At 44.1% G+C, this 25,061-nt stretch overlaps 2 protein-coding genes across 2 annotated transcripts in view; one reads left to right on the plus strand and one right to left on the minus strand.

The window, feature by feature from the left end:
• The window catches only part of DAP3 (death associated protein 3), a 22,907-nt gene extending 19,755 nt beyond the window's left edge, over window positions 1-3,152 (minus strand). Inside the window, 3 exon segments of the mRNA XM_030965256.1 lie at window positions 1,600-1,645; window positions 2,176-2,238; window positions 3,096-3,152. Of these exon segments, the coding sequence (XP_030821116.1) occupies window positions 1,600-1,641 (42 nt within the window). The 5' untranslated portion in view covers window positions 1,642-1,645; window positions 2,176-2,238; window positions 3,096-3,152.
• A 2,235-nt stretch (window positions 3,153-5,387) lies between these two features.
• The window catches only part of ASH1L (ASH1 like histone lysine methyltransferase), a 68,982-nt gene continuing 49,308 nt past the window's right edge, over window positions 5,388-25,061 (plus strand). Inside the window, exons 1-2 of the mRNA XM_030965178.1 lie at window positions 5,388-5,546; window positions 13,501-14,021. Coding sequence (XP_030821038.1) covers window positions 13,602-14,021 — 420 coding nt within the window. The 5' untranslated portion in view covers window positions 5,388-5,546; window positions 13,501-13,601. The remainder of the gene's footprint in view (window positions 5,547-13,500; window positions 14,022-25,061) is intronic.

The raw sequence follows: 25,061 nt of genomic DNA on the forward strand, positions 1-25,061 counted from the left end.
TCCCGGGGATCCGGAGCTGTTCCCGCATCTTCCCGGGATCCCTCCATCTTCCGGGATCCGGGCATCTTCTTCCGGGGATCCCGGGCCGTTCCGCATCTTGGTCCGCTGGGGGCCACAGAGCTGCTCTTTCCCGGTTGTTCCCGCTCCCCGGCTCATTAGTCCCGAACCAGGCTGGTCCCGACGTGGTCCCACGGATCCCGGGCTCTTCCTTCATGTTCCACGGATCCTGGCCTGGTCCTGCATCTTCCAGGGATCCCGTGCTCGGGAATGAGGGGCTGTTCCCGCATGTCCCACGGATCCCAGGCTGGTCCTGCGTGTCTCACGGATCCTGGGCTGTTCCCGCTGTCCCCAGGGATCTCTGGGAATGCTGGGCTGTTCCCGATGTCCCAGGGATCCTGGGCTGTTTCCTGCATCTTCCAGGGATCTCTGGGAATTCTGGGCTGTTCCCGATGTCCCAGGGATCCCAGGCTCAGGAATGTTGGGCTGTTCCCGCATGTTCCACAGATCCTGGGCTGTTCCTGATGTCCCAAGGATCCTGGGTTCTGGGAATCCCGGGCTGGTCCCGAAGTCCCACAAATCCCGGGTTGTTCCTGCATGATCCAGAGATCCCAGGCTCTGGGAATGCTGGGCTGGTCCCCTATGTTCCAGAGATCCCGGGCTGTTCCCACATGTCCCCAGGGATCTCTGGGAATTCCGGGCTGTCCCCGATGTCCCAGGGATTCCCGGGCTGTTCCCGATGTCCCCAGGGATCTCTGGGAATTCTGGGCTGTTCCCCGATGTCCCAGGACTCCCGGGCTGTTCCCGATGTCCTCAGGGATCTCTGGGAATTCCGTGCTGTCCCCGATGTCCCAGGACTCCCGGGCTGTCCCCACAACCAGCCCAGCATGGGAAGCACCGCACAGCCAGAGCTGCAGAAGGCAGAGCTGCAGCCACCTGGCTGTGCTGGAGGGGAAAAGCCCGGAAAAGGCAGCAGCAAACCACACAGCTGGGACTCTTCTCCATCAGGAAAAAAATCCCAGACCTGCTCCGTGAGCTCCTGCTGCTGTTTAGGGTTTAAGGAGGCTCTTGGACGGCACAGGGATGCTGGGAGCTGGGGCAGAGTGCATCACCACACCCACCCAAAGCACCGAGCCACTTTTGGCTCAGAAAATGAAACAAAATAAAAGGTTTTTGCCCCAGAGGGTGCTGGGCACTGCCCCAAGGCTGCCTGGGCTCCAGGGGCATTGGGAGCTCCCAGCACAGGTGGGATTGCAGGGCAATGATCCTTCCAGCTCAGGCTATCCCTTAATTCTGTGATTTTTGGCAAAACTCTTCCCACCAGCATCTGTGCAAGGCTGGTGGGCTGTTCCTCTGGACATCCCAGCCACGCAGAGCGGAATAATCCCTGAGAGACACGTGAATGGAAGGTGCAGGATCTCAGAACTGGTTCCAGCCAGGCTCCCTCTCCCCAGACCCCTCAGGGAAATACGAGGATGCTGGATCTGCTCATTCCTCAGCCCACAATGGGAGTTCAATCATTTTTTATGGCTGAAAATTGTCATTCCAGGCCACAGGAAAGTCAAAATATTGGAAATAGCAGCAGGCTCTTACAGGACTTACCTTCAGAGAATGGCGCACGAGTCCTTTCAGGCTTCTCAGCATTTTCCTGCAGGAACAGAAGTGGATATTTTGGGTTTTTTTTTGTTATGCCTGATTATTTTATGCTGAGAGAGAACTGTTTGTGTTGAAAGACTTTCATGACAAAGCACACAAATAATTCAGAGCAAGTGTCAGATGCTCTGCAGCAACACAGACTGGTGGTGAGCACCACTTGCTTAGGAAAATCTATTAATAAAATAATAATAATAATAATCATCATCATCATCATCATCCCATGCCATTAAAATCATCATCATCATCATCATCCCATGCCATTAAAATAAAGATTAGAAATAGTTTTACATTAAATTTTTTTTAAAAATTTCAATTTTAAAATTAAAATTTAAACATTTTATGGAATAGTTTAATAGAAAATAAATAGTTTAATGGACAATAAAATCTCAATTTTTTTTAAACCCCCTTTTTCAGGGTTTTTTTTCCCAGAACCTTCCAAGGAGAAAATGCTGATATTGCCTACCAAGGATGCTTTGAGAGTTCTTGGGTGCAGTATTTGCATCCAAAGGGAGAATTAATTACCTGAATTTCTCAGGAGGAGCTGCTGCCCCGGTGGGATTGGTGAGCAAAACGAAGCTGGTTCACCTGCACAAAACAACATTTCCACCTGTTACTGCAGGCAGCAGGAAAACAACCCCACAGGGCAGGGTGTGAACAGTTTAAATGAGAATTTTCATTCCTTCAGCTCAAATAAACACGGGAAAAACAACCCCCCGGTCCTGCTATTTCAGCAGTGAGCAAAGAGGGATTTTGGGCATTTTCCATCCTTTGCTGGTGCACAGCAAGGAGAAATCCTGCAGATCCCATTGATTTCACATCGGTTTTAGCTGAAAAAAAAAGCAGGGATGGAAAATCTTCTTTCCCAGCTACAACCAGGAAAATTAAGGAGTCACAAAGCCTGAACTATATTAATACTTGATTTTTTTAATTTGAATTTTTTTTTAAATTTGCTGCTGATTCCTTTTAAAACCAGCGGTTAATTTTGAGCATTCTGACAGAATTCTGCCAAATCCTAACAGAATCCCTGAATGACCAGCGCAGCTTTGGGGCTCAGCCCCGGGGGAAGGAGACGGAAACCGAGGCCAGGTTAGAACGGCCCCGGTGCACCGGGAGCGCCACGCGTGGATTTCCGTGGTTTTACCGCCAGAAATTACAGACAACGCACCCTAAAGGTGCCTTTACAGCCACCAGAACGCCCCGTTTGTCCCAATCAAACAAAACCAACCCGCGGTCGCCGCGCACCGAGCGCGGCCCGGTCCCCCCGGTGCCCCCCACGTGCTGCCCGCCGGGCTCCGCTCCCCATTCCCGGTCACAGCGGGGGCCGGAGCGGCGCGGCCGTTCGGCACGGCCTCGGGGGCAGCGGGAGGGCGCGGCCGAGCCCCCGAGGGGGACGCGGTGTGACCGAAGGGCCCCCGGTGTCCCCGCGGTGTCCCCGCACTCACCGGGCCCGCCGGGGCCGCTCCCGCCGCGGTGACGGCGCCGCTACGGGAAGCGCTGAGGGACAAAAGGGGCGTGGTCGCGCAGGGCGTGGCCATGTGGGCGTGGCCATGTGGGCGTGGCCAAGGCGTGGCCTCGGTGCCGCCGTTTCTGTGGGAGCGATGTTAATTGCTTTAATTGATTTCCTCCCTCCGCGCCGCGTTCGGCGGGGGCAGCGCGGGGTTGTGGGCAGGTTTTTGGAAATGGGGAAATGAAATCAGAGCGCCGGGATGGGGCGGATTGGGAGGGAGCGCTGTGGGGCACATCTGGGGTGACATCTGGGGTCACCACCCTGTTCCCACATCCCAGGGCCCAGGGCTGCTCCAGGTGCCTCTGGGATCCCCAGGCACGGAGGCTCCGCAGCCTCTCTGGGCTCTGCTCAGGGCTGGGCACTGCCCAGGGCAGCAGTTCTGCCTCCTGGGCAGGGGCAGCTCCTGGGCTCAGGCCCTGCCCGTGGCTCTGGGGCCATTGCTGGGCCTGGAGCAGAGCCTGGGGCTGCTCTGACCTCTGCACACTGGGATGGACTGGGACAGACTGGGGGACACAGGGAAACTCAGGTACACTCAGAGACACCCAGGGACACACACAGGGATACCTGGGGACAGCCACGGACACTCAAGGGACACCCAGGGACCCCCAGGGACACCCGTGGAAACCAAGAGACACACAAGGCCAGAGAGTGACACCTGGGAACACCCAGAGACACCCAGAGACACCCAGAGACACCCAGGGACACCCAGGGACACCCAGGGACATTGAGAGACACCCAGGGACACCCAGGGACACTCAGACACCCAGGAACAGACAGGGACACCCAGGGACACCCAGGGCTGAGGCCTCTCTCAGCTGGGGCTCCTCTCCAGGCTGAGCAGCCCCAGCTCCTTCAGCCTTTCCTGGGCAGGGACCCTCCAGGCCCTTCAGCATCTCTGTCACCCTGCAGGAGCTCCCTGTCCCTGCTGTGCTGAGGGTGCCAGAGCTGGGCACAGCACTGCAGAGGTTCAGTGTGGCCTGGAGCACTCCCTGACCTGCTGGGAATGCTCTTCCTCACCCAGCGCAGTATTTTGTTGGCCTTCTTGGCCTCCAGGTCACAGTGCTGGCTCAGGGACGGGCTGTTTTTCATTTCTGAGGAGTCATCTGGATCCTCAGGATTGAATTTTGCATGCGTAGGGCAAGAGCAATTTGCTGTTCGTGGTTTCACTGCCAGGTTTTCAGGTATTGACAGCTTAAATCTCTGCTTCTGCAAAGAGTTCACATTTCTTTTTGCTGTGGGTATTTTAGTCCCAGGGATTTTTGTTCACTTGGATTTTATGTATACATATACATGTTGCATATACAATTAATTTTTAAATTAATTTCTCCTATTTCTGGCAGCAAATAAAACACTATTTAGCTAAATAAAACACTATTTAACCACAATTACAAATGGCTGTAGTAATTCCCCTCAGATATTGTGAGCATCATTCCCAAAATATGAAGGACATGGAATTGTTGGAGGAAGTCTAAGGGGAACATCAATATCACTAAAAGGGCTGGGAGAGTTGGGAATATTCAGCCTGGAGAAGAGCAGGATCTAAAAGGGGCTCCAGGGAGATGGAGAGGGGCTCTTCATCACGAACTGTAGTGATAGGACAAGGGGTAATGGGTACAAATTGACAGAATGAAAAGTGAGGCCACCTGTTAGGAAGAATTTCCTCCCTGTGAGGGTGGGGAGGCCCTGGCACAGGCAGCCCCTGGATCCCTGGAAGTGTCCAAGGCCGGGCTGGACAAGCCTTGGGTGATCTGGTCCAGTGGGAGATGTCTCTGCCCAGGGCAGGAGGGTTAAGCATAAATAACCTTTAAGGTCCGTCCCAACCCCTGAAGATCCCACGATTCCACATTCACTCAGAGACTTTAACGACCCAGAAGCGGCAAGCGCGTGGGTGTGGCATTCAGGCAAAGATGGCTTTGGGGATGAAAAAATCACCTGCATCATTTTGGGGCAAAAATTCCCCTTTTCCTTCCCCTCCTTTTCCCTTTTTTCACTTTCTTGAGCCCTTTTCCCGGTGGGCGTGGCCAGGATAATAAGAGGCGTGGTTTAATGGGCGTGGTCAGGGGTTTAGATGAGTGATTAAATATTCAGGGCGTGGTCAAGACGGGGGCGTGGTCACCGCGCCCTCTGCCCCGCGGGGGTGTGGCCGCGCTGGGGGCGTGGCCGGGCGCGGAGGGGGCGTGGCCGGCTGCGGGGGCGTGGCCGTGCGCTCGCTCGCGGCGGAGCAGGAGCCGCCGCCATTTTGGTTCCGCCGCCTCGCTCGGCTCAGGCCCCGCCGCGGCGGCCGCTCGGTCCCGGTCCCGCCCCGGCCCCGTCCGCGCCCGGGCGGCCGCGGGGATGCGGCGCGGAGCAGCCCGTGCTCGGCCCCGGCCGCGCTGCCGCTGACACGGTGAGGAACGGGCGGGGACTGGGACCGCCTCAGGCCCGCGGCCCGGGGGAGGGGAGGCGCGCTGGGCTCCCGCCGCGGGGCCGCCTCGCACCCCCGCCGCATCTCCCCGTTATCCTCCCCGCACCGTAGCCCCGCTCCGGCCGCGGCGGCGGGCGCGGGGTATCCCCGGTGAGGGCGGGGGATCCCTGGGGGCGGCGGGGGGATCCCCGGCAGGGGCCCGGAGCGCGGCGTGGAGCCGGAGCGGGAGCGGCGCGGGGGTCCCCGGCGGCCGGGGGTGGCCCGGGGAATCCCCGCCGGGCGGGCCCGCACCGGGAGGCACCGGGAGGCACCGGGGATCCCTGACAGGCGCCGCGGCGGGGGGCGGGAGATCCCCGCTGGCGGCGGGGCCCGGTGACAGCGGCGGGGCCCGGGGCTGCGGGAGCCGGGGAGCCGCGCTCCGCCGGGGCCCGGGGGCGGCGGTGGCACCGGGCAGCGGCCCCGGGGGCCCCTCGTGGGTCCCGGTTCCCTGCGGAGCGGGGCCGTGCCCGGGGCTGCGCATCACCGAAGTTTCCCCGGGCACGGCGCGGTCCTGCCCCGAGTGACGGGCGGATGTCCCTGCCAAATATTGATCTGTTTTTTTTGGGCTTTTTTTGGGTTTTTTTGGGATATCGGCTGGTTTATTGGGTCAGTGTCTTGTAGACTCTATGGTCTTCCTTGTCTAAAATGATACTTCTGAAGTTTATTCAGTTTTATTTATTATTTCATTGCGTTTTAAGTCCTATTTGAGCTTTATTGAGGGTGATTTGGGTTCAGGTGGTTGAGCCTTATCTTGGCATTTCCCATCAAAATCCAAAACGTGTTCCCATCCTTGTCCCTCTGTTCCGTGGTCTCTTGACTTCCTAACTCCTGGTTTTGGCCCTTGGTTTGTGGTTCTGCACGCTGTTAATTATGGAGCAGGGAACTGGAAGCTGCTTGGAATGTGGGTTTCCATCCGATGGCCTCGGGACACGAATTCACTTTCCTGTGTTGTCAGGAGCCACTCAGGGAACTGGAGCTGCTGGCAGCTCTGGGAGCAGGGACAGAACCTGTGGCTTTGCCCCCATCCCTTCAAATCTCCTCAATTTTCATTTCCCAGCACCTTTTTTTACTGCTTTGTTTTGGCTGTGCTCCTTGCTGAGTAATTTCAATTCCACCTGCGCTTGTTTTCCAGGGGGTTTGGGGTGAATCCTGTGGTCATCTTGAGGATCTTGGGATCATCCCTGGTGCCTCTGTGGGAAACAGGGAAATTCTGGCAGCTGCTTGAACATATGGGGAGAGATGGGCTCTAAAATCATCATCTGTCTGCCTGCTTGAGTTCTTAAGAAGTGTTCTTACCCAAAGCTTTTCTCAGCTGTCTGAGAGTATAAAAGAGAGGCTTTCTTTTTTTTTTTTTTCATTTTAAACAGTTCTAAGTCTGAAACATCTTGGTTTAAAAGACAAAATTACCACAACTTCTTTTTAGGACTTGAATTCATTGCTACAGGCAGCCTAAAAAGGTTTGAGTGATAATAACCAGTGACAAAATTTGAGTTACAATTTCCAGAAGAAGCTTTTTTTTTTGAAGTTGTTTTCAAAAGTTTAAACTGTCCTGGAGGATATAAAAAGCAGGTTTTTCCTTGGTGGAAGAGACAGACATATTGATAAAAATGGCAGTGCTGTCACAAGAGAAAAGTGGCAATAGCACATGGAGTTACTGAGTTAAAGGTATTTTAAAACAGATATTGTTGTCTATTGGATTGTTGGCTATTTTAAAATTAAATTAATTTCTGCTGCTGTTGGAAGGGCTGGTGCTGTTGTGGCCACATTCTCCCCCTCCAGTGAGGTCATGAGTCCCATCTCCAGCTTGCAAAGGGGAAAAAATCTGTCATGAGACCAATTGTGATTGTTCTGAGAAAGCAAAATCTGTGTTTGTCCCTGGTTTTGTGTCCCTTACCTGTGGCACAGGTGTGCCTGTGGTGGGTTGGGAATAACCAAAGGATTTTAAAGGGAAGTTCTGGTTTGTTGTGACCATTATCTTATACTGGATGGGTATAAATAAAAGGATTTTATCCAGAAAAATCCCCTGGAAGGCCCTGGATGTAGAGACCTCTCAGGGAGCTCCTGTCTCACCCTGTAGCAGCCGGGATAACATTTTAGGAGAATTCCCAAACTGCTTTTCCCTCAGCACTCAGCGTGTGGCTGATGTTGGCACTCACAGCCTAAGGGTGGAGGAACCTTTGCTCCAGACACGTTGGTTATGCAGATTTTAGCAATTTTGCCTTTATTTGCATATGAATAGGGAACCAACAGAATTACCCTGCACCTCCAAATTCAGCCCTGTGATTAAACCTGGGGCCAGGTTACAAACCAGGAGAAACTCTGTCTCTGCTTCCCAACTGGAACATTTTTCCAGGGTGTTTTTTGTATCTGTCCTCTGCTTTTCTTCCCAAAAAAATCCATGTCCTGTTCCAGGTGCTTTCCCTGAGCGTGGCCTCTGCTCCCAGCACTTCTGTGGAATATCCTTCCTGACAAGACAGGTCCCCTGGGATTTCTGTCTGTCAGGAAAAAAAACCAGCAGCTTCTGATTGGAAAGTGTTTTATTTGTTACCTCCTGTCAAGCAAACAGGAACTTTATTCCTGAGAAATGTCTCCATCTCTAAACATTTTAAGGATGCTTGTGCAGGTGCCTTGAGCTCCTGTTTCCCCTGTTCAGGAATTGTGATATAGAGAAATACTTTAAGGGTTTATTCCTCTTTTTTTTTATTTCTCTTTTCTGAGTGTGGTTTGTCTTCTTTAGCAAAGAAAAGAAGACAAAGAATTTGAGAGGGGACAGGAACTTTATTCCTGAGAAATGTCTCCATCTCCAAACATTTTCAGGATGCTTGTGCAGGTGATCCAAGGGCCTTGAGCTCCTGTTTCCCCTGTTCAGGAATTGTGATGTAGAGAAATACATTATTTCACTTTTTATTTCACTTTTCTGAATGTGGTCTGTCTTCTTTAGCCAAGAAAAGACGACAAGGATTTTGAGAGGGGACTGTGGGAGGCCATAGAGTTAGTAGTAATATTCTGGGATTTCTAACACTTAGCTGAATTTGTTTTAGTGTCCCTTGGAGCTGAAGCAATGAAAAGAGCCAAAAGAAAAGTATTCACCTTCTAAATATGACATGACAGTGTGTTTTCATCAAGAAAAGCAGCAGCAGGAATGAACAGAGGGGGAAATCTCAGTTAATATTGCTGAGGGGGTGTGGGGACACATATCTGGGATGTGGGATTTTCTTTTTGGGAAAGCAGAGGAGCAGAAGAACAGAAAGGGGCAGAAAGGGCTCGGGATGTGACACCCGGGGAATAAAGATGAATTCCAGGTATTAAAACTGTGCATGGCATTAGAGAAATCATTAATGAGCAGCACTTAGTTCCAGTGGCACGTGTCAAAATGGATGTTAAAATGCTTCATAGTTAATTTTTTTTTGGGGGGGAGAACAATTTCAGGAGGGATTTGAGAGCTGCAGAAGCTGCTGGCTGAGGAGTTTGATGTGATTTGCTTGGTAGGGAGATGGTGAGGACGTGTCTTGCTCATCACTTGAGAGGCCATGCAGGGATTTGGGACTGGGTGGTTTTCAATGCAGCAAAAGTTTTGTTAACTTTAAATCCCACGTGTCAGATTAAGGCTTTTTTCTGACCTGGAGATGGGGCAAGTGAGAGGCATTTAAAAAACTTTTATTTTGTTTTCAGTCTCATGTGAAGGGTGAGACAACATAGATGTTATAATCACAATCAGAAATTAACTATTTCTTAACTACAGTATATGATATTATTTAATCTGACACCATGGATGAGGGATAATTCAGAACAAGACTTGGAATATAATTATAATCAGAAGTTAACTATTTCTTAGCTACAATGTATTATAATGGTTTAATCTGACACCACCATAAGGGATAATTCAGAACAAGACTTGGTATATAATTATAATCAGAAATTAACTATTTCTTAACCACAATATATGATATGATTTAATCTGACACCATGGATAAGAGATAATTCAGAACAAGACTTGGAATATAATTATAATCAGAAATTAACTATTTCTTAGCTACAATGTATTATAATGGTTTAATCTGACACCACGGATGAGGGATAACTCAGAGCAAGACTTGGAATATGATTATAATCAGAAGTTAACTATTTCTTAACTACAATATATTCTGTGATTTAATCTGACACTTTTGATGAGGGATAATTCAGAACAAGACTTGGAATATAATTATAATCAGAAGTTAACTATTTCTTAACTACAATATATTCTGTGATTTAATCTGACACTTTGGATGAGGGATAATTCAGAACAAGACTTGGAATATAATTATAATCAGAAGTTAACTATTTCTTAACTACAATATATTCTGTGATTTAATCTGACACTTTGGATGAAGGATAATTCAGAACAAGACTTGGAATATAAGTGTTATAATCAGAAGTTAACTGTTTCTTAGCTACAATATTTTATATTATTTAATCTGACACTTTGGATGAGGGATAACTCAGAGCAAGACTTGGAATATAATTATAATCAGAAGTTAACTATTTCTTAGCTACAATATATTATATGATCTGACATCATGGATGAGGGATAATTCAGAACAAGACTTGGAACTTTGTGCAGCAAACACAGATAAGCACCTCACTCACATGGTTAAATATGATCATTTTAGATCTTTAAAGTCCCAAGCATCAGAGTTTTCAGGGTGAATTCTTACCAAGTTTTTTTAACTGTGGCTGTCACCACTTGGCCGCTCATTTCCTTTGACATCCAGGAGGTTTTAAGGCACAACCTGCAGGAGGAGTGGAACAGATCCTGCAGGGAGCCTGAGGAGTAGCGCAGAGAAAGGAAAGTGAGAAAAGAAAACAAACAGTGGCATCACTGGGGCAACAGCTGAGGAACAGGAGCAGGGGGAGAGCCAGGGAACACTTGAGAACACCTTGGAGACAGTGACAGGAACTTGAACTTGGTAAGGCAGGGAGGAAACAGCACATGGGGATCAGGAGATGAGATCTGAGGGCATCCACACATCCTGGGAGTTACTGGGAGAAGATTACAGTGATGGAGGCAAAATGGTGATTAGGACCGTGATTAGCATTTTTGTTGAGAGTAATTAGTGGATAAATAAATGAGCTGCTCTGTATTTGTGGGAGCTGTCAGTTTAGTGACTTTGTTTTGGGATAGTTACTGGTCCTCTTAGCACAGAGGAGGATGTGAACACCTTTCCTTTGCTCTTTCCCACTCTGCATTTTGAGTTTCTAAAGGTCAGTGTGTGAGTCTTGCTGTTGGTTTCATATTTGAAGCTGATGAATTAATTTTATTTGTAAGAAAATGTCTGAATTATTGTCACTGCTCTGCAGTCCAGTCTCTAGAGAAGGAAAGAGTTGTGTGAGCACAGATTTGAGAGGTGCATGCTGGCATGTGGGATTGTATTATTCAAGTCCAAGAAAAGGGACAAATTCAGGCTTCAGCTCAGAATGATTTACCTGCTGGCCAGTTTTCCTTGCACATTGATGTGTATGAAAAAACCCATTTTTAGTGACATGGTGAGTCCTGTTGGACTGACACTGGGCTTTGAACTGACTCACTTTCTGTGTCCATGTCACACTGCTCTACCCTTTTTTCCTCCTTGTAAAATGGAGATTTTATCTAATTACCTCTGGTCTTACGAGTAATAATAGCAGGTTTGATTGCTGAGGATGTGTGGAGTTGGAAAGCCAGAGCTGCAGCTAGAAACCCCATGAATAATGTGCACAGAACACATGGAAATAAGTTTGTTTTCTCTGAGGACTTAGCCAGGGAAGCCTGGCTTTGTGACTGGCTGCATCTGGTGCTCCCAGCAGCATTTCTTCTGTCCCCATTAATCCTGGCATCTGTCCTCCAACCTGTGTCCACTGCAGCTGCCTTGGTGCTCTCTGGTGTCACCTTTCACATTCCTGATCCTTTCTTCTCCCCATGTTCCTGAGCCACCCCAAAACCAGCTCCTTGCTGCTGCTTCCCCAATTTTTGTCTGGCCAGGTGGGTTTTGGCACCTGCCAGGATGCCAAAAATCCCAGAAAAGTGCTGGGCTCCTTGAGATTTTTATTTGAAATTCATTTTGAGATCATGACATCTTTCCGTGCCATTGCTCACAATTAATGGCTTAATAAATGACTTAATGACTGTAAGGGAAGATGAGGACAGAAGATTCAAGCTGGTTTGGTGTCTGTGATGCATTTTTCAGCAAATCAGTGGTTTTTCAGACCTGTTTCTGATCCATTTCGTTCTAAAAATAATAAAGGTATTTAAGTGCTGAATATATTAAAACATTTTCTCCTTAGAATGCCCTCACAACAAATAATTTTTCAGAGCCTGCAAGAAAGATGGAGAGAGAATTTACAAAGGTTTGGAGACAGGATGGAGGGAATGGCTTTGTGGTGAGACCCTGGCACAGGGTGCCCCATCCCTGGAAGGGTTCCAGGCCAGGCTGGACAGGGCTTGGAACAACCTGGGGTAGTGGGAGGTGTCCCTGCCATGGCAGGGGTGGGGTGAGATGATCTTCAAGGTCCCTCCCACCCCAAACAGTTGTGGGATTTTGGGAATTTTGATTTTTGTCTGCATGGTAAAACTACAAGGAGCACAGGGTTGGTTTGTTCTCTGGCAGGGAGGGAAGCTCAGGGTCAGTGCTGCACGAGGGTCTGGGGATCCCTTAGAGCTGACTTGAATTTGCTGTAGTTAAGATGATTCCCTCTATTATTTTCTGCTAAATAGGTCAATTTTCTATTCCTACCAATGTCTGTGCTGGTGGAAGTGTGGACTTCCCCTGCCTCAGGAAGCACCAAGCAGTGTGTGAATGTTCGGGGTTGGCATCTGTTCCCCCATCCTTCTTCCTGAGCCCTGCAAAGTCCTCAGCTACCAAGTGGATTTTGTGGTGTGTTTGTAAACTGATGCACACGTGGCTCAGACAATTAAAACCAGAATATTGCTGGGCTTTTAATGCTTTCTCATGGCTTTCATTTGCCTGCTCCTTCCTCAGCTGCAGCTCTTCCAGTGCATCCAGAAGCAGCAAGACTGGGACTAACTGGGCTCTGGTTATAAATAAAAAAATTAATTTGATGGTCAATATTAAAATCTGTAGCCATCATTTGAAATGTCACGTGGATAATTTGGAAATTATAATAATCACATAATTTTTATTTTTCACTTATTATTTAAAAGAGTTTTACAGTTAAATTGTGGTTTTGAAGGAGGTGACTGGAAGCCTTGGTGCCTTGGAACATCAGCTGCTGTGCTTGTCTGAAGTACAATTGTTTGGGTTTATATATTATTATTTATATATTTGTTTTATGTAGTATATAGGATTTATATATTATTATTTATATATTGCTTTATATATAATATATAGGGTTTATATATTATTATTTATATATTAGCATTATATATTATTTATATATTGGTTTTATATATTATTATATAGAGTTTATATATGGTTTATATATTATTATTTATATATTTGGGTTATATATTTATATATTGGTTTTATATATTATATATCGGTTTATATATATAATTTATATATTGGTTTTATATATTATTATTATTTCTATATTGATTTTATATATTATTATTTATGTATTGATTTATCTATATTATTATTTACATATTGGTTTTATATATTATTCCCTGTTCGTTTTATCTATTATTATATATTGGTTTTATATATTATTATGTCTTGATTTTATATGTATAATTTATATATTGGTTTTAGATATTATTATTATTATTATTAGTTTTAGTTTTATATATTATTATATATTGGTTTTATATGTTGTTATTATTTCTATATTGTTTTTATATTTCTGTATTGGTTTTATTAAACATTAATTTAATTTCTTTTAGAAAATCCAAGTTTATGCTGTCTGTCTTTTCCTCCCACAGAGTGAAAGATGCTGACTGCCCATAGTGGAACAGCTCTCCTGAGGAACACATCTCTGTAAATCTTCCCTAAAAAAAAATCACCTGAAGACAAATATTCTGTGATGGACCCTCGGAATACTGCTATGTTAGGCTTGGGTTCTGATTCTGAAGGGTTTGCTGGGAAAAGCCCCTCTGTGGCAAACATTGGCACCTTGGTGGGCAAAGGGGAAGCAGAGCTCGAGGGCTGCAGCAAGGAGGAGGAGGAGGGGAAGAAGAAGAGCAGGGAGGGGAGCACAGAGAGCAGCAAGAGCGAGGCTCTGGGCGATGCACAGCAGCAGTTCTCAGTGAAAGAAACCAACTTCTCTGAGGGAAACCTCAAACTCAAGATTGGCCTTCAAGCCAAGAGGACAAAAAAGCCTCCCAAGAACCTGGAGAATTATGTCTGCCGGCCTGCCATAAAAACCAGCATCAAGCAGCCAAGAAGGGCTCCCAAGAGTGGGAAGATGACAGAGGAGAAGAACGAGCACTGTCCTTCAAAGCAAGTGAGTGGTGTGTCTGTGGGGTCATTTGCAAGTCATGGTACATTTAAGCTGGGTTTAAAAACTTCATCATCTCTGCACCGCTGTGTTCTGCTGGTTTTCTGTGTAACCTCTGATACTGAAGTGGCTGGAGTTAGAAATGGTTTTATTTTGTGGCCATTAGGAGGAAAAAAATGCTCTTTCACAGTGTGCCAATTTGTTGTTTCAACAGCAGTGAAAGATGATTCCCACGTTCACTTCTGAAAAGTACTGGGGAGATTTTCAGTCTCTTTTCTGTAACAAAGTGGAGGGGTTTGAGATGGGGCCCTGGATGTGCTGTGCTCATCTCTGCTGCTTGGATTTCTATTTTTTCCTACCTGTTAGAAGCACTTGTTTTGCTGTGTCTCACCTGTCACTGCTCAGGCAGGCTCTGAAAAGTAAAATAAACTTTTCCAACTGAGTTAGAAACCAACCTGGTGATATGTAAATGCAGTGGCTGGAGAGATGTGCCAGGGCTTTTCCAAACAGCAGGAAGTAGCCCTGCCTCGAGGATTTGTTTTTATGATCTCCATGATGTAATCAGAGCAGCCGTAGAAGATAGGGAAAACAGGATAAATGGCAAGGATTACAACTACAGTTGCATAGATGCTGAATTTTTGAAGGGTTTGGTTACAGCCTGCTCTTTTTTTCCCATAAACATAAAAGTTTTGGTAATCAAGGTTAGAATATACCCTCGTGTGGTACTGCCAGGGCAATCCAGGGAATCCCTGGAAGTTGGAGTCCTTCCTTTGCAGGGATTTTCTGTTCAGGCTGTTCCTGCTCCAGAGCTTCCCAAGGCTGAAGCATTTCCATTTCTCCAGCTTGTGTCCTGTTCTCAGGGCTCCCTGCATCAATCTGTCCTGGCAGAACCTGGCCAAGGGGAAGGAAAATTCCTCACCTTGTGCTGAGGTGATGAGTGCCTGACATACCCAGATCTTTTCCTTTCCCCTGACGTACCCAGACCCTTTCCCCTGGCATTCCCTTTTCCTTTCCCCTGGCATATCCAGACCTTTTTCCTTTTCCCTGCCATACCCATTTCCTGTCTTCTGCTATACCCAAACCTTTCCCTTTCCCCTGACATACCCATTTCCAGTCCCCTGGCATACCCAGACCCTTTCCCTTTCCCCTGCCATACCCAGATCTTTTCCTGTCCCCTGCCATACCCAGATCTTTTCCTGTCCCCTGCCATACCCAGACCCTTTTCCTGTCCCCTGCCATACCCAGACCCTTTTCCTGACCCCTGGCATACTCAAAACTTTTCCTCTCCCCTGCCATACCCAGACTGGAATTGGCCCTTGAGGAAGAATCACCTTAAAGAGAAGGGAAATTTGGGGATGCTTTCATTGTGGCCTTCCAATGCCAGGGAGAGAATTTTAACAATGGCCTGCAGTGCCAGACAGGGGGAATGGCTTTACCCTGCCAGAGGGCAGGGTTGGATGGGATTTTGGGCAGGAATTGCTCCCTGGCAGGGTGGGCAGGCCCTGGCACAGGTGCCCAGAGCAGCTGTGGGTGCCCCTGGATCCCTGGAAGTGCCCAAGGCCAGGTTGGATGGGGCTTGGGGCAGCCTGGGACAGTGGAAGGTGTGGAATGAAATCTTTAAAATCCCTTTTAGCCCAGACCAGTCTGGGATTCTGAGTAATTAATTGTGTGCTTACAAAACAAGTGTGCTGAATGTGATGTGTAAGGACTAAAATTGCCTTTTCCAGACTCTGCAGTGCTCTCACACTGGGGTTTTCCTGCACTGCAAACAGAGGTGTTTGCATCCAGCCCATTGAACAAGAAATCCTCAAGTGTTCATTGCATAACTTCACATTTTGGCAGTGGTGTTTATTTTACATTCTTCCATTTCAGAACAAGCTTATTATTTCTAATGATGTTTCTAACTTTGGCTTGAAAACATCAGAAGAGTTGATGGCAGTTTGTTATTACAGTGATGGTTTTATTTTTTTTTCTTTTTCTTTCTTTTTTTTTAAACTTTTTCTTTCTTTCTTTTTTTTTTTTTTTTTTTTGACAAGACTCTGTTGCAATAAGTTGAGTATTGGAAAAGTCTAGAATATCCAACCAATGATTTCTCTTGATGTCTGAATTGAGGTGGCTCCTGCAGCTGAAAATCTCTTATTCAAGGGAGGTTTGATGTTGAATTAATCAAATGAGGTTTAGGTTGGATATCAGGGAAAGGTTTTTCCCCAGAGGGTGCTGGGCACTGCCCAGGCTCCCCAGGGAATGGGCAAAGCCCCAGAGCTCCAGGAGGGTTTGGGAAATGCTCCAAAATCCAGGGTGGGATTTTGGGGTGTCAATGCAGGGCCAGGGCTTGGACTGGCTGATCCCTGTGGGTCCCTCCCAGCTCAGGACATTCCATAATTCCCTGATTTTTCTCTCAAAAGAGGCACCACAGTGTCTGGAGACTTTCCCTTTGCATCAAGAGATCGTGCCCTGGGAGTTTTTAGCAGAGAAAATAATCAATATTGGAATTCTCACGGTGACAGCAGGGATTCTTCATCCTTGACATCTTTGTTTATACATCAGGATTTTTGATTTTTTTTTTTTAGAGGTGCATCCCATTTGAAATGGAAAGCAGAAAGGGAGGCAAATATTAGTGATGGTGTAGAATATGATTGATATCACATCAGTTTGAGATTGCAGCTCCTCTCAGGGCAGTCGCTGCTCTCCTGCCTGGCAGGCAGCCCTGCATGCAGAGGATGCAGCTCTGTTGCATTAAATTTGCATTATTTACAAGAGTTTCAAATCCCTGACTCATGAGAACTCCCTTCAGATCCTCTGCTGTCTCCTGAGTTGCTCTGAGATGGTGTTTAAGTCTGGCTGTTCCCTGCTGCCATTTTGCACTTTGGATTGTTAAAAATGACACCAAACAACATCCTGCTGATTGCTGAAGTGGGATTAGAAGTGTCTGGGTGGAAATAAATGGGAATGATGGCTTTAAATCATCACATGTTTCGAATATAATACCCAAGGTTTTTTTTTTTTCTTATTGCCATTATATACGTAATAAATATAAATATATAAAAATAAATAATATAAATATCAATATAATATAAATATAATATACAAGAATAATGTTAATATATAAAAAGATAAATATAGGTAACTTTATATAAATAAATTATATTTATATAGTAAATATATTTAAATTCTATAGTATATAAATATATATTTATATAATTAAATTATATATAAGTATATATATACTTATATATATGTATATATATAGTTATCAATATCAATAATATATGATATATATATATATAAATATACTTATATATTATTGATATTGATAATATATAAATACTTACATAATGATATATAAGTATATAAATATATATTTATATAATTAAATTATATATAAGTATATATACTTATATATATAATTATATATAAATATATATACTTATCAATATCAATAAATATATGATATATAAGTATAAGTAATTATTATATTTATAATAAAATACTATAAATATAAAAATTATATATTTAATATAATTGTATTTATATTAATATTTTAATATAATATAATATAGTATAATATAATATAGTATGATATAATATAATATAACATAATATAATGTAACATAATGTAACATAATGTAACATAATGTAATATAATGTAATGTAATATAATGTAATATAATATATTTAATATATATTATACATAAATATACATGTATTTGTGTATAATATATAAATATCTATAGAAGTAAATGTATATAAAGATACAAAAATAAATAATATAAATGCAATAAATAAATAAAAGTTTTAGCACTGCAAATTACACTTCAGCAAAGGAAAGCTACCCATGAATTTGTGCTGTGGATGCAGAGGAGGGGAAGCAAACCTGGGACCCATTCAGAGGCAGGTGTGGCTTCACTTGCAGCTCTGCAAGGGAACTTTGTGTTCTTTTAAAGCAGCAATGAAGAATTAAAATGAAAATTTAGCACTTGCAGTGTGCACACTTAACCACTGAAAGACAAAGAGATGTAGTGGGATTCTCCTCCTGGGAATAAAAATGGAAATAGGAGGAAAATCCTTTGGAAATCCATCTCTGACAGGTTGTTTTTTTTTTTTTCCTCAAGTTTAATGCTGATAAAACCTGGGGAGTGTCTTCAGATGTATGAATAGAGGGTTTATCTCCTGGCTGAAAAGGGTGGGTGATGGAAACTGGAATCACAGAATCCTCCAGGCTGGAAAAGCCCTGCCAGAGCTTGGAATCCAGCTCAGTTCCCAGCACTGAACAATTTCTGAACATTTCCAGGGATGATAATTCCACACTGCCCGTTCCAATGCCTCGCCACCCTTTCAGCAGAGAATTTTTTCCTTATATATTTACAATTTATAGAAATGTGTCGACATAAAAATCAACAAATATTTGAACAAATTAATAACAATTAATAATAATATTGTTAATATTTATTTAAAATAACATGTTTTATGCCATTTAATATTTATGTAAATTAATAAAAATTTTAATTAATTGTATGTAGACCTAAAAATTAATAAATTTTTTTTCTGAGGAGAAAATCATAGGACAAGAAAGGGAAACCCAGAAATGAGTGACATTCCCAGGTGTTCCAAAACCCAAAATTAACAGGTACTGCTGTGTTCAGTTTGCTTTTTGACACTGAGTATGGATTTCATTCTTTCAAAAAGTGTCCTGGGGCAGGCAGACATCGCTGGGCTAAGCCCAAAGCCCTGAGCCTTGAACAAAAATCGACATTTTTTTCCCTTTTATTTTACAGGATGATGTGTAGGAATGGTTTAGCAATAAAAGGCAAGAAATAATAATAAATACAGTGGGAACACAGGGCAGCAGGTTGGGACTTGCCCTCCTGCTCCATCTCCTTTTTCCTGTGTAAAATTGCTGAGTGCAGAATTCTGGAGCTCTTTCTCTTGCCTTTGGTCATGCAGGGAAGTTTGCTGATGAAATCACAGCCACCCACTGAAAAAAAGAGTTTCAAACAAAAAAAAAAAGAAAATTAAAAAGATGAAAAATTGATTTATTTTCTTTTTTGGTTGCTCAAGAATATTTCCTGCAGGATGTGGCACAAAAGTGTTTTGTTGTAGGTTAATTCCACAGAATCGTTGTTTTGCTTTTAGAAAAGGCTAAAAAATAAAAAGTCTTGGAGGTGAAAAATAAACAACATTTTTATTGGGGGGATTGCCTAGAATATGTTGATGCCACAACTACAGAGCAATTCCTGTGATTTCTCAGAATGCTCCTTTGAATTCTACTCTGAGCATTGGCCTGAAGTACAACAGCCAAACCAATAATGGATAAAGCTGTGGATGTGCATGAAAAATCCTTATTGCTTGCCAATGGCTCTCAGGAGAAATCCCAAACAACATTTGCATGAACAGGCTGGTTCCTTTTATCTACTTCAGGTGCTGGAAGCTGAGACTAATTTTTTTTTATTTTATTTATATATTTATATATTTATATATTTATATATTTATATTTATATATTTAATATATTTATATTTATATATTTATATATTTATATTTTATTTTATTTTTTATATTTTATATTTATATTTTTATATTTTATTTTATTTTTATATTTTTTATATTTTATTTTAAAATTTGTGAGTCTATACTTTATTTTTATATTTTTATTTTTGTATTATCTTTTAGTTTTATAGTTTTATTTCTATTTTATTTATTATTTTTTGAGTTTTGTAACTTTTAAATTTTTGAGTCTATATTTTTTTTCGTTTTATTTTTATATTTTTTATTTTATTTATTATTTTTTGAGTTTTGTAACTTGGGTTTAATTGAGAAGTGTGACACCAGCCTTGATGGATGTCCCTGTTCTCAGGAAGGATCAGCTACCCTTGACCTTTTTGCACATAAATACCAGTGATAATGACAGTAAATAATGATCTAGTAGTAATAAACCCTGATGCCCTTTTTAGAATAAAGGGATTTTTTTTGCTGTTGGTGCCTGTGAGGATTCTGGAATCACAGAATTGTTCAGGTTGAAAAGGAACTTTAAGATGCTGTTCCCCCAGCACTGCCAAGGCCACCACTAACCTGTGCCCCAGCAATTATAACCTGATAATTTTAATAGTTTCTATCAAAATAACCTGGAATTATTATTCCTCAGATGAATGGTGCAAGTCTAGAAACTGTATGCTCACATAAGAGATACAGAATTTTCAGTTCAGCTCAGTGTCAAAAGTAAGAATAATGCCAATTTTATGGGAACTTAATGTGTTTTATGCAATTGCTTTGGGCAATACTTTTATTGGATGGATTCTTAAACCAGCCGGTTGAACTAAAGATTGCACAGGAACAAATGTTTCAGTTTTTAAAGCACAAAATGCTTTTTGATGCAGTGTAATGTCACCCTTTTGAACAGCTTTGTGCCCAGATGGGCCATTTCATTCCAGCTGACACCACAGGAACGTTGAGCAGGCCTTGAAATTTGGGCTGCAAAGGCACAGAATTCCAGGAAAACTCTTCTGGTTTCTTCTTTCTGGCATTGTCCATTTGATTGCAGCATTGAGGCAGTTCCTTGTAGAGCCAGGAGGAGAGAGCAGGTGAAACACTCAGGAGATGTTGTTTTCTTTTTTCCAAAGTGCTCACAAATGTGTCGGATGAAAACCTGCCTTTGTGCTTCCCTAGCACAATATAAATATAAATATAAATATAAATATAAATATAAATATAAATATAAATATAAATATAAATATAAATATAAATATAAATATATAAATATATAAATATATAAATATATATTTATATAAATATATAAATATATAAATACATTAATATATTAATATGTTAATATGTTAATATGTTAATATAAATATAAACATGTTAATAGAAATATAGTTATAAATAGAAATATAAATATAGCATGGATATAATATAAATATAGTATAAATATAGTATATATAAATATAATATAAATATAGATATAGTATAAATAGAAATATATTTTAAATACAAATACAGTATAAATAGAAATATATTTTAAATACAATTATAGTATAAATAGAAATATATTTAAAATAGAAATATAGCATAAATAGAAATATATTTAAAATAGAGATATAATACATATTTTTATAAATATAAAACTGCATTTGCCCAAGGGAAGCAGGGCTCAGGAAGGAATTTAGGGCTGGATGCTGCCCTGTGAGCCCAGCTTGCAGAAGGAGGAGACAGAGAAACATTTAGAGGTCCATGGGAACTTGTGGGAATCAGAAAAACAGAAACTTCCACAGGCACAGAAGGGTTTGATTTGCAGCCTTAGGAGAAGCTTGGATTGATGTAAAAATACAATACACAGATATTAAACAGAAAAATCATACACTTCTATTTCTATAGCTTTAACTAAAAATATACTTTAAATTAGTGAGAAACTATAGAGCAAAAATACAGCACACCAGATATTAAACAGAAAAATAATAAATTTGTATTTCTATAGCTGTAAGTAAAAATATGCTTTAAATAAATGAGACACTATAGATAAGATGGTGAAGGGTTTATAAATTAAGAATTTAGAAGTTATAACAGAAACATGTGTGTACAAATGAGACAGAAGCCATGAGACAAAAGTATCCACAGGGCAGCAGAAGTTAAGTAAAGGTGATAAATTAGAAAAGTAAAATAAATTCTGTGGCAACTGTCTGTTAGTTTAGAAAGTGTCCTGGAGGTGTTTCCCAGGCGGTGTCCTGGGGTTTGTTCCTGTTCCTGGGGGTGTCCTGGGGGTAATCTGGGGTTTGTTCTGGGGGTGTCCTGGGGGTAATTGGGGTTTGTTCCTGGGATTTGTTTCTGGGAGTGTCCTGGGAATGTTTTGGGGTTTGTTCCTGGGAGTGTCCTGGGGTTTATTTCAGGGGGTGTTCGTGGGGTTTGTTCCTGGGGTTTGTTCCTGGGGTTTGTTCCTGGGGTTTGTTCCTGGGGGTGTCCTTGGGGTGTCCTGGGGTTTGTTCCAGGGTTTGTTCCAGGGGATGTCCTGGGGTTTGTTCCAGGGAGTGTCCTAGGGATGTTTTGGGGTTTGTTCCTGGGGTTTGTTCCTGGGGGTGTTTCCCTGGGGTTTGTTCCAGGGTGTGTCCTGGGGTTTATTTCAGGGGGTGTCCTGGGGGTGTTTTGGGGTTTGTTCCTGGGGGTGTCCTGGGGTTTGTTCCAGGGTTTGTTCCAGGGGTGTCCTGGGGATGTCCTGGGGTTTGTTCAGGGTGTGTCCAGGGGTGTCTTGGGGTTTGTTTCTGGGGGGGTTTGTCCTGGGGTTTGTTCAGGGTTTGTTCCAGGGTTTGTTCCAGGAGATGTCCTGGGGATGTCCTGGGGTTTGTTTCAGGCTTTGTTCCAGGGAGTGTCCTGGGGGTAATTCCAGGGTTTGTTCCAGGGACTGTCCTGGGGCTGTTTCCCTGGGGCTGTTCCAGGGTTTGTTCCAGGGTTTATTCCTGTGGGTGTTCTGGGGGTGTCCTGGGGTTTATTTCAGGGGGTGTCCAGGCTTTGTTCCAGGGGGTGTCCTGGGGGTGTTTTGGGGTTTGTTCCATGGACTGTCCTGGGGTTTGTTTCAGGCTTTGTTCCAGGGAGTGTCCTGGGGGTAATTCCAGGGTTTGTTCCATGGACTGTCCTGGGATTTGTTCCTGGGGTGTCCTGGGGTTTGTTCCAGGCTTTGTTCCAGGGGGTGTCCAGGGCAGGGTCTGTGTGCTGGGAGAGTTGGGCTGATGTGGCTGAAGTTGAATTTACCTGATTCCCTCAGTGGATGAGCAGTGGAGTCCAGTTCTTCCACTGTTGCCTCTGTACAGAAAATGTCCTTTTTATTCCTGACCTTTGGGGCTGTGCATGATTGCAGTTTGATTTTGGTATCTGCAATACTCTTATTCCTCCTTAGTGGCAGCAGTACCTGCTATTCACTTCAACCAAAAATCTGAAATTTTTAATGATACAGAATTGCAAGAAGAAGCTTTGATTCTCTGGCTGATGTTGGGAATTTTTTAATGTTTCTGCAGCCACTGCAACCTTCTCCAAAGGAAACATCTCAAGATGTTTCTGGTAGAAGTTACTGGATGAAATTTTGTTCTTCACAATTTCCCTCCAAAATGTTTCTGTTAATCATGCTGATTATTAAGTAGATTTATGGGGAAAAAATATTCCCCAGTAAGAATTTTGGGTTTGAAAATGCTGAAAAAATGACAGACTTTTTTGACTTCTTGTCTGATATCTCACTAGATGCTTCCTATTTTGCTCTGTATGTTCTTTGAAATAATTTCCAGTGTGCTTGGAAAACTCACTCACCCTTAGATGAGAAAAAAGCTTTCCAGGGCCCACAGCTTGAGCTTTCAAAGGATCTGTGTTTGATGCTAAAATCTTGTTTTCAGAATCCTGGCATCTTGCTCAGATCAAAGCTGCTGTTTGGAAGGGTTTTGTTAGTTATGTATTTATTATTTAAGTGTCTATTCAAAACTTCCTAGCCCTTTGTTTGGAAATGGAGGTGAGCAGGGGAAAGCAGAGCCTGCCAAGAGGTGTTGGATACCCAGCAGTGACAGCGAGGGCACCACAGAGCCTGGCCCAGGGGTGGCAGAGCACCCAGGAGGAGCAGAAAGCAAAAGAAATAATGTGGAATGTAAATACAGGCATGAGGAGCTGAATTCCCAAGTCAATATTTAGGTGGATTTTTGAAGTCTGCTGAACAAAGGAGATTTTTCTTCCGAAGTTCTTGTCAGAATTTCAGGATGTAGGAGGAGGATGCAGCTCTCTGAAGGCTTTAACAGTCATTAGTGACTCTGGCACTCAGAGTCTGCCCCAGGGAATCCCAGGAGCTCAGGGTGGTGTCATGCTGACTCAGGGGTTTCCATGTGAGTGCCAGGCCTGGAGGTGGGCACAGAGAACCCCCTCTGCCATCCCTGCAGGAAGGAGCAGCCCTGGATTTGGGGTGCAGGGGCTCCCCCATTGCCCACACAGCTGCTTCTCATCTCAGCAGTGTCCAGCTGGATCCAGGCTGCAAATTCCTGGTTAAGTGCAGCTGATTGAACAAATCCTTCATGGTCAGCACCAAAGTTGGCTGTTCAGAGGAATCCAGGCTGTCCCTTCCTTCAGCATCCATAGGTACAGCTCTGGGATCAGCCTGTGCTCAGGTGCTGGAAGAGCCAGGCCATTGCCATACCAGTTTTTATGGCAGAGGGATGAAGAACTGTGCCATTGATGTCTTTCACTCCATATTCAGTGTTTGTTCTGAGAGGTCCCAGGTGGTTTTCAAATTGGGAATAAAATCACAGCATCGCAGTGACTTTGGGCTGGGGGGGACCTTAAAGCCCAGCTTATTCCACACCCCTGCCATGGCAGGGACACCTCCCACTGTCCCAGGCTGCTCCCAGCCCTGTCCAGCCTGGCCTTGGGCGCTTCCATGGATCCAGGGGCAGCCACAGCTGCTGTGGGCACCTGTGCCAGGGCCTGCCCACCCTCAAAGGGAGGAATTTCTCCCATATATCAACCTAAATTTCCTCTCTGTCAGTTTGAAGGCATCCCACCTTGTCCTGTCACTGCAGTTCCTGATGAGCAGTCCCTGTCCAGCTTCCCTGGAGCCCCTTCAGGTCCTGCAAGGTCTGAGGTCTCCACACAACCTTCTCTTCTCCAGGCTGAACATTCCCAGCCTTTCTCCATAGGGGAGGTGCTCCAGTCCCTTCATCAACTTCGTGGCTTCCTCTGGACCTGCTCCAGCAGTTCCGTGTCCTTCTGATGCTGGGCACATCAGAGCCATGGGCAGAATTGTCTCATCATATAATTCTCATTATATCCTTCCATCCCCAGCCCCTGCTTGCAGTGGATGTGTGCCCTGCACTGCAGAGATGTGGGTAAAGAATGTCCTTCCAAAATAAAAGATTAATTTATTGAGATGCTCTCAGTAGCATTTATGGTGTGTTGCAGCTTTGATTTTAACCTTTGCAGAATAAATTTCAAGTTTGGTTAGGTGTGAGCTGGAAATAAGCGTGAGTTTCAGCTATTCCATTTGTGTGCATTATCACCACCTCTCCTCTCCATGCAAACAGAATAATTTGACT

Source organism: Camarhynchus parvulus, chromosome 25, assembly GCF_901933205.1.
Source record: "Camarhynchus parvulus chromosome 25, STF_HiC, whole genome shotgun sequence".
Taxonomy (NCBI): Eukaryota; Metazoa; Chordata; class Aves; order Passeriformes; family Thraupidae; genus Camarhynchus; species Camarhynchus parvulus.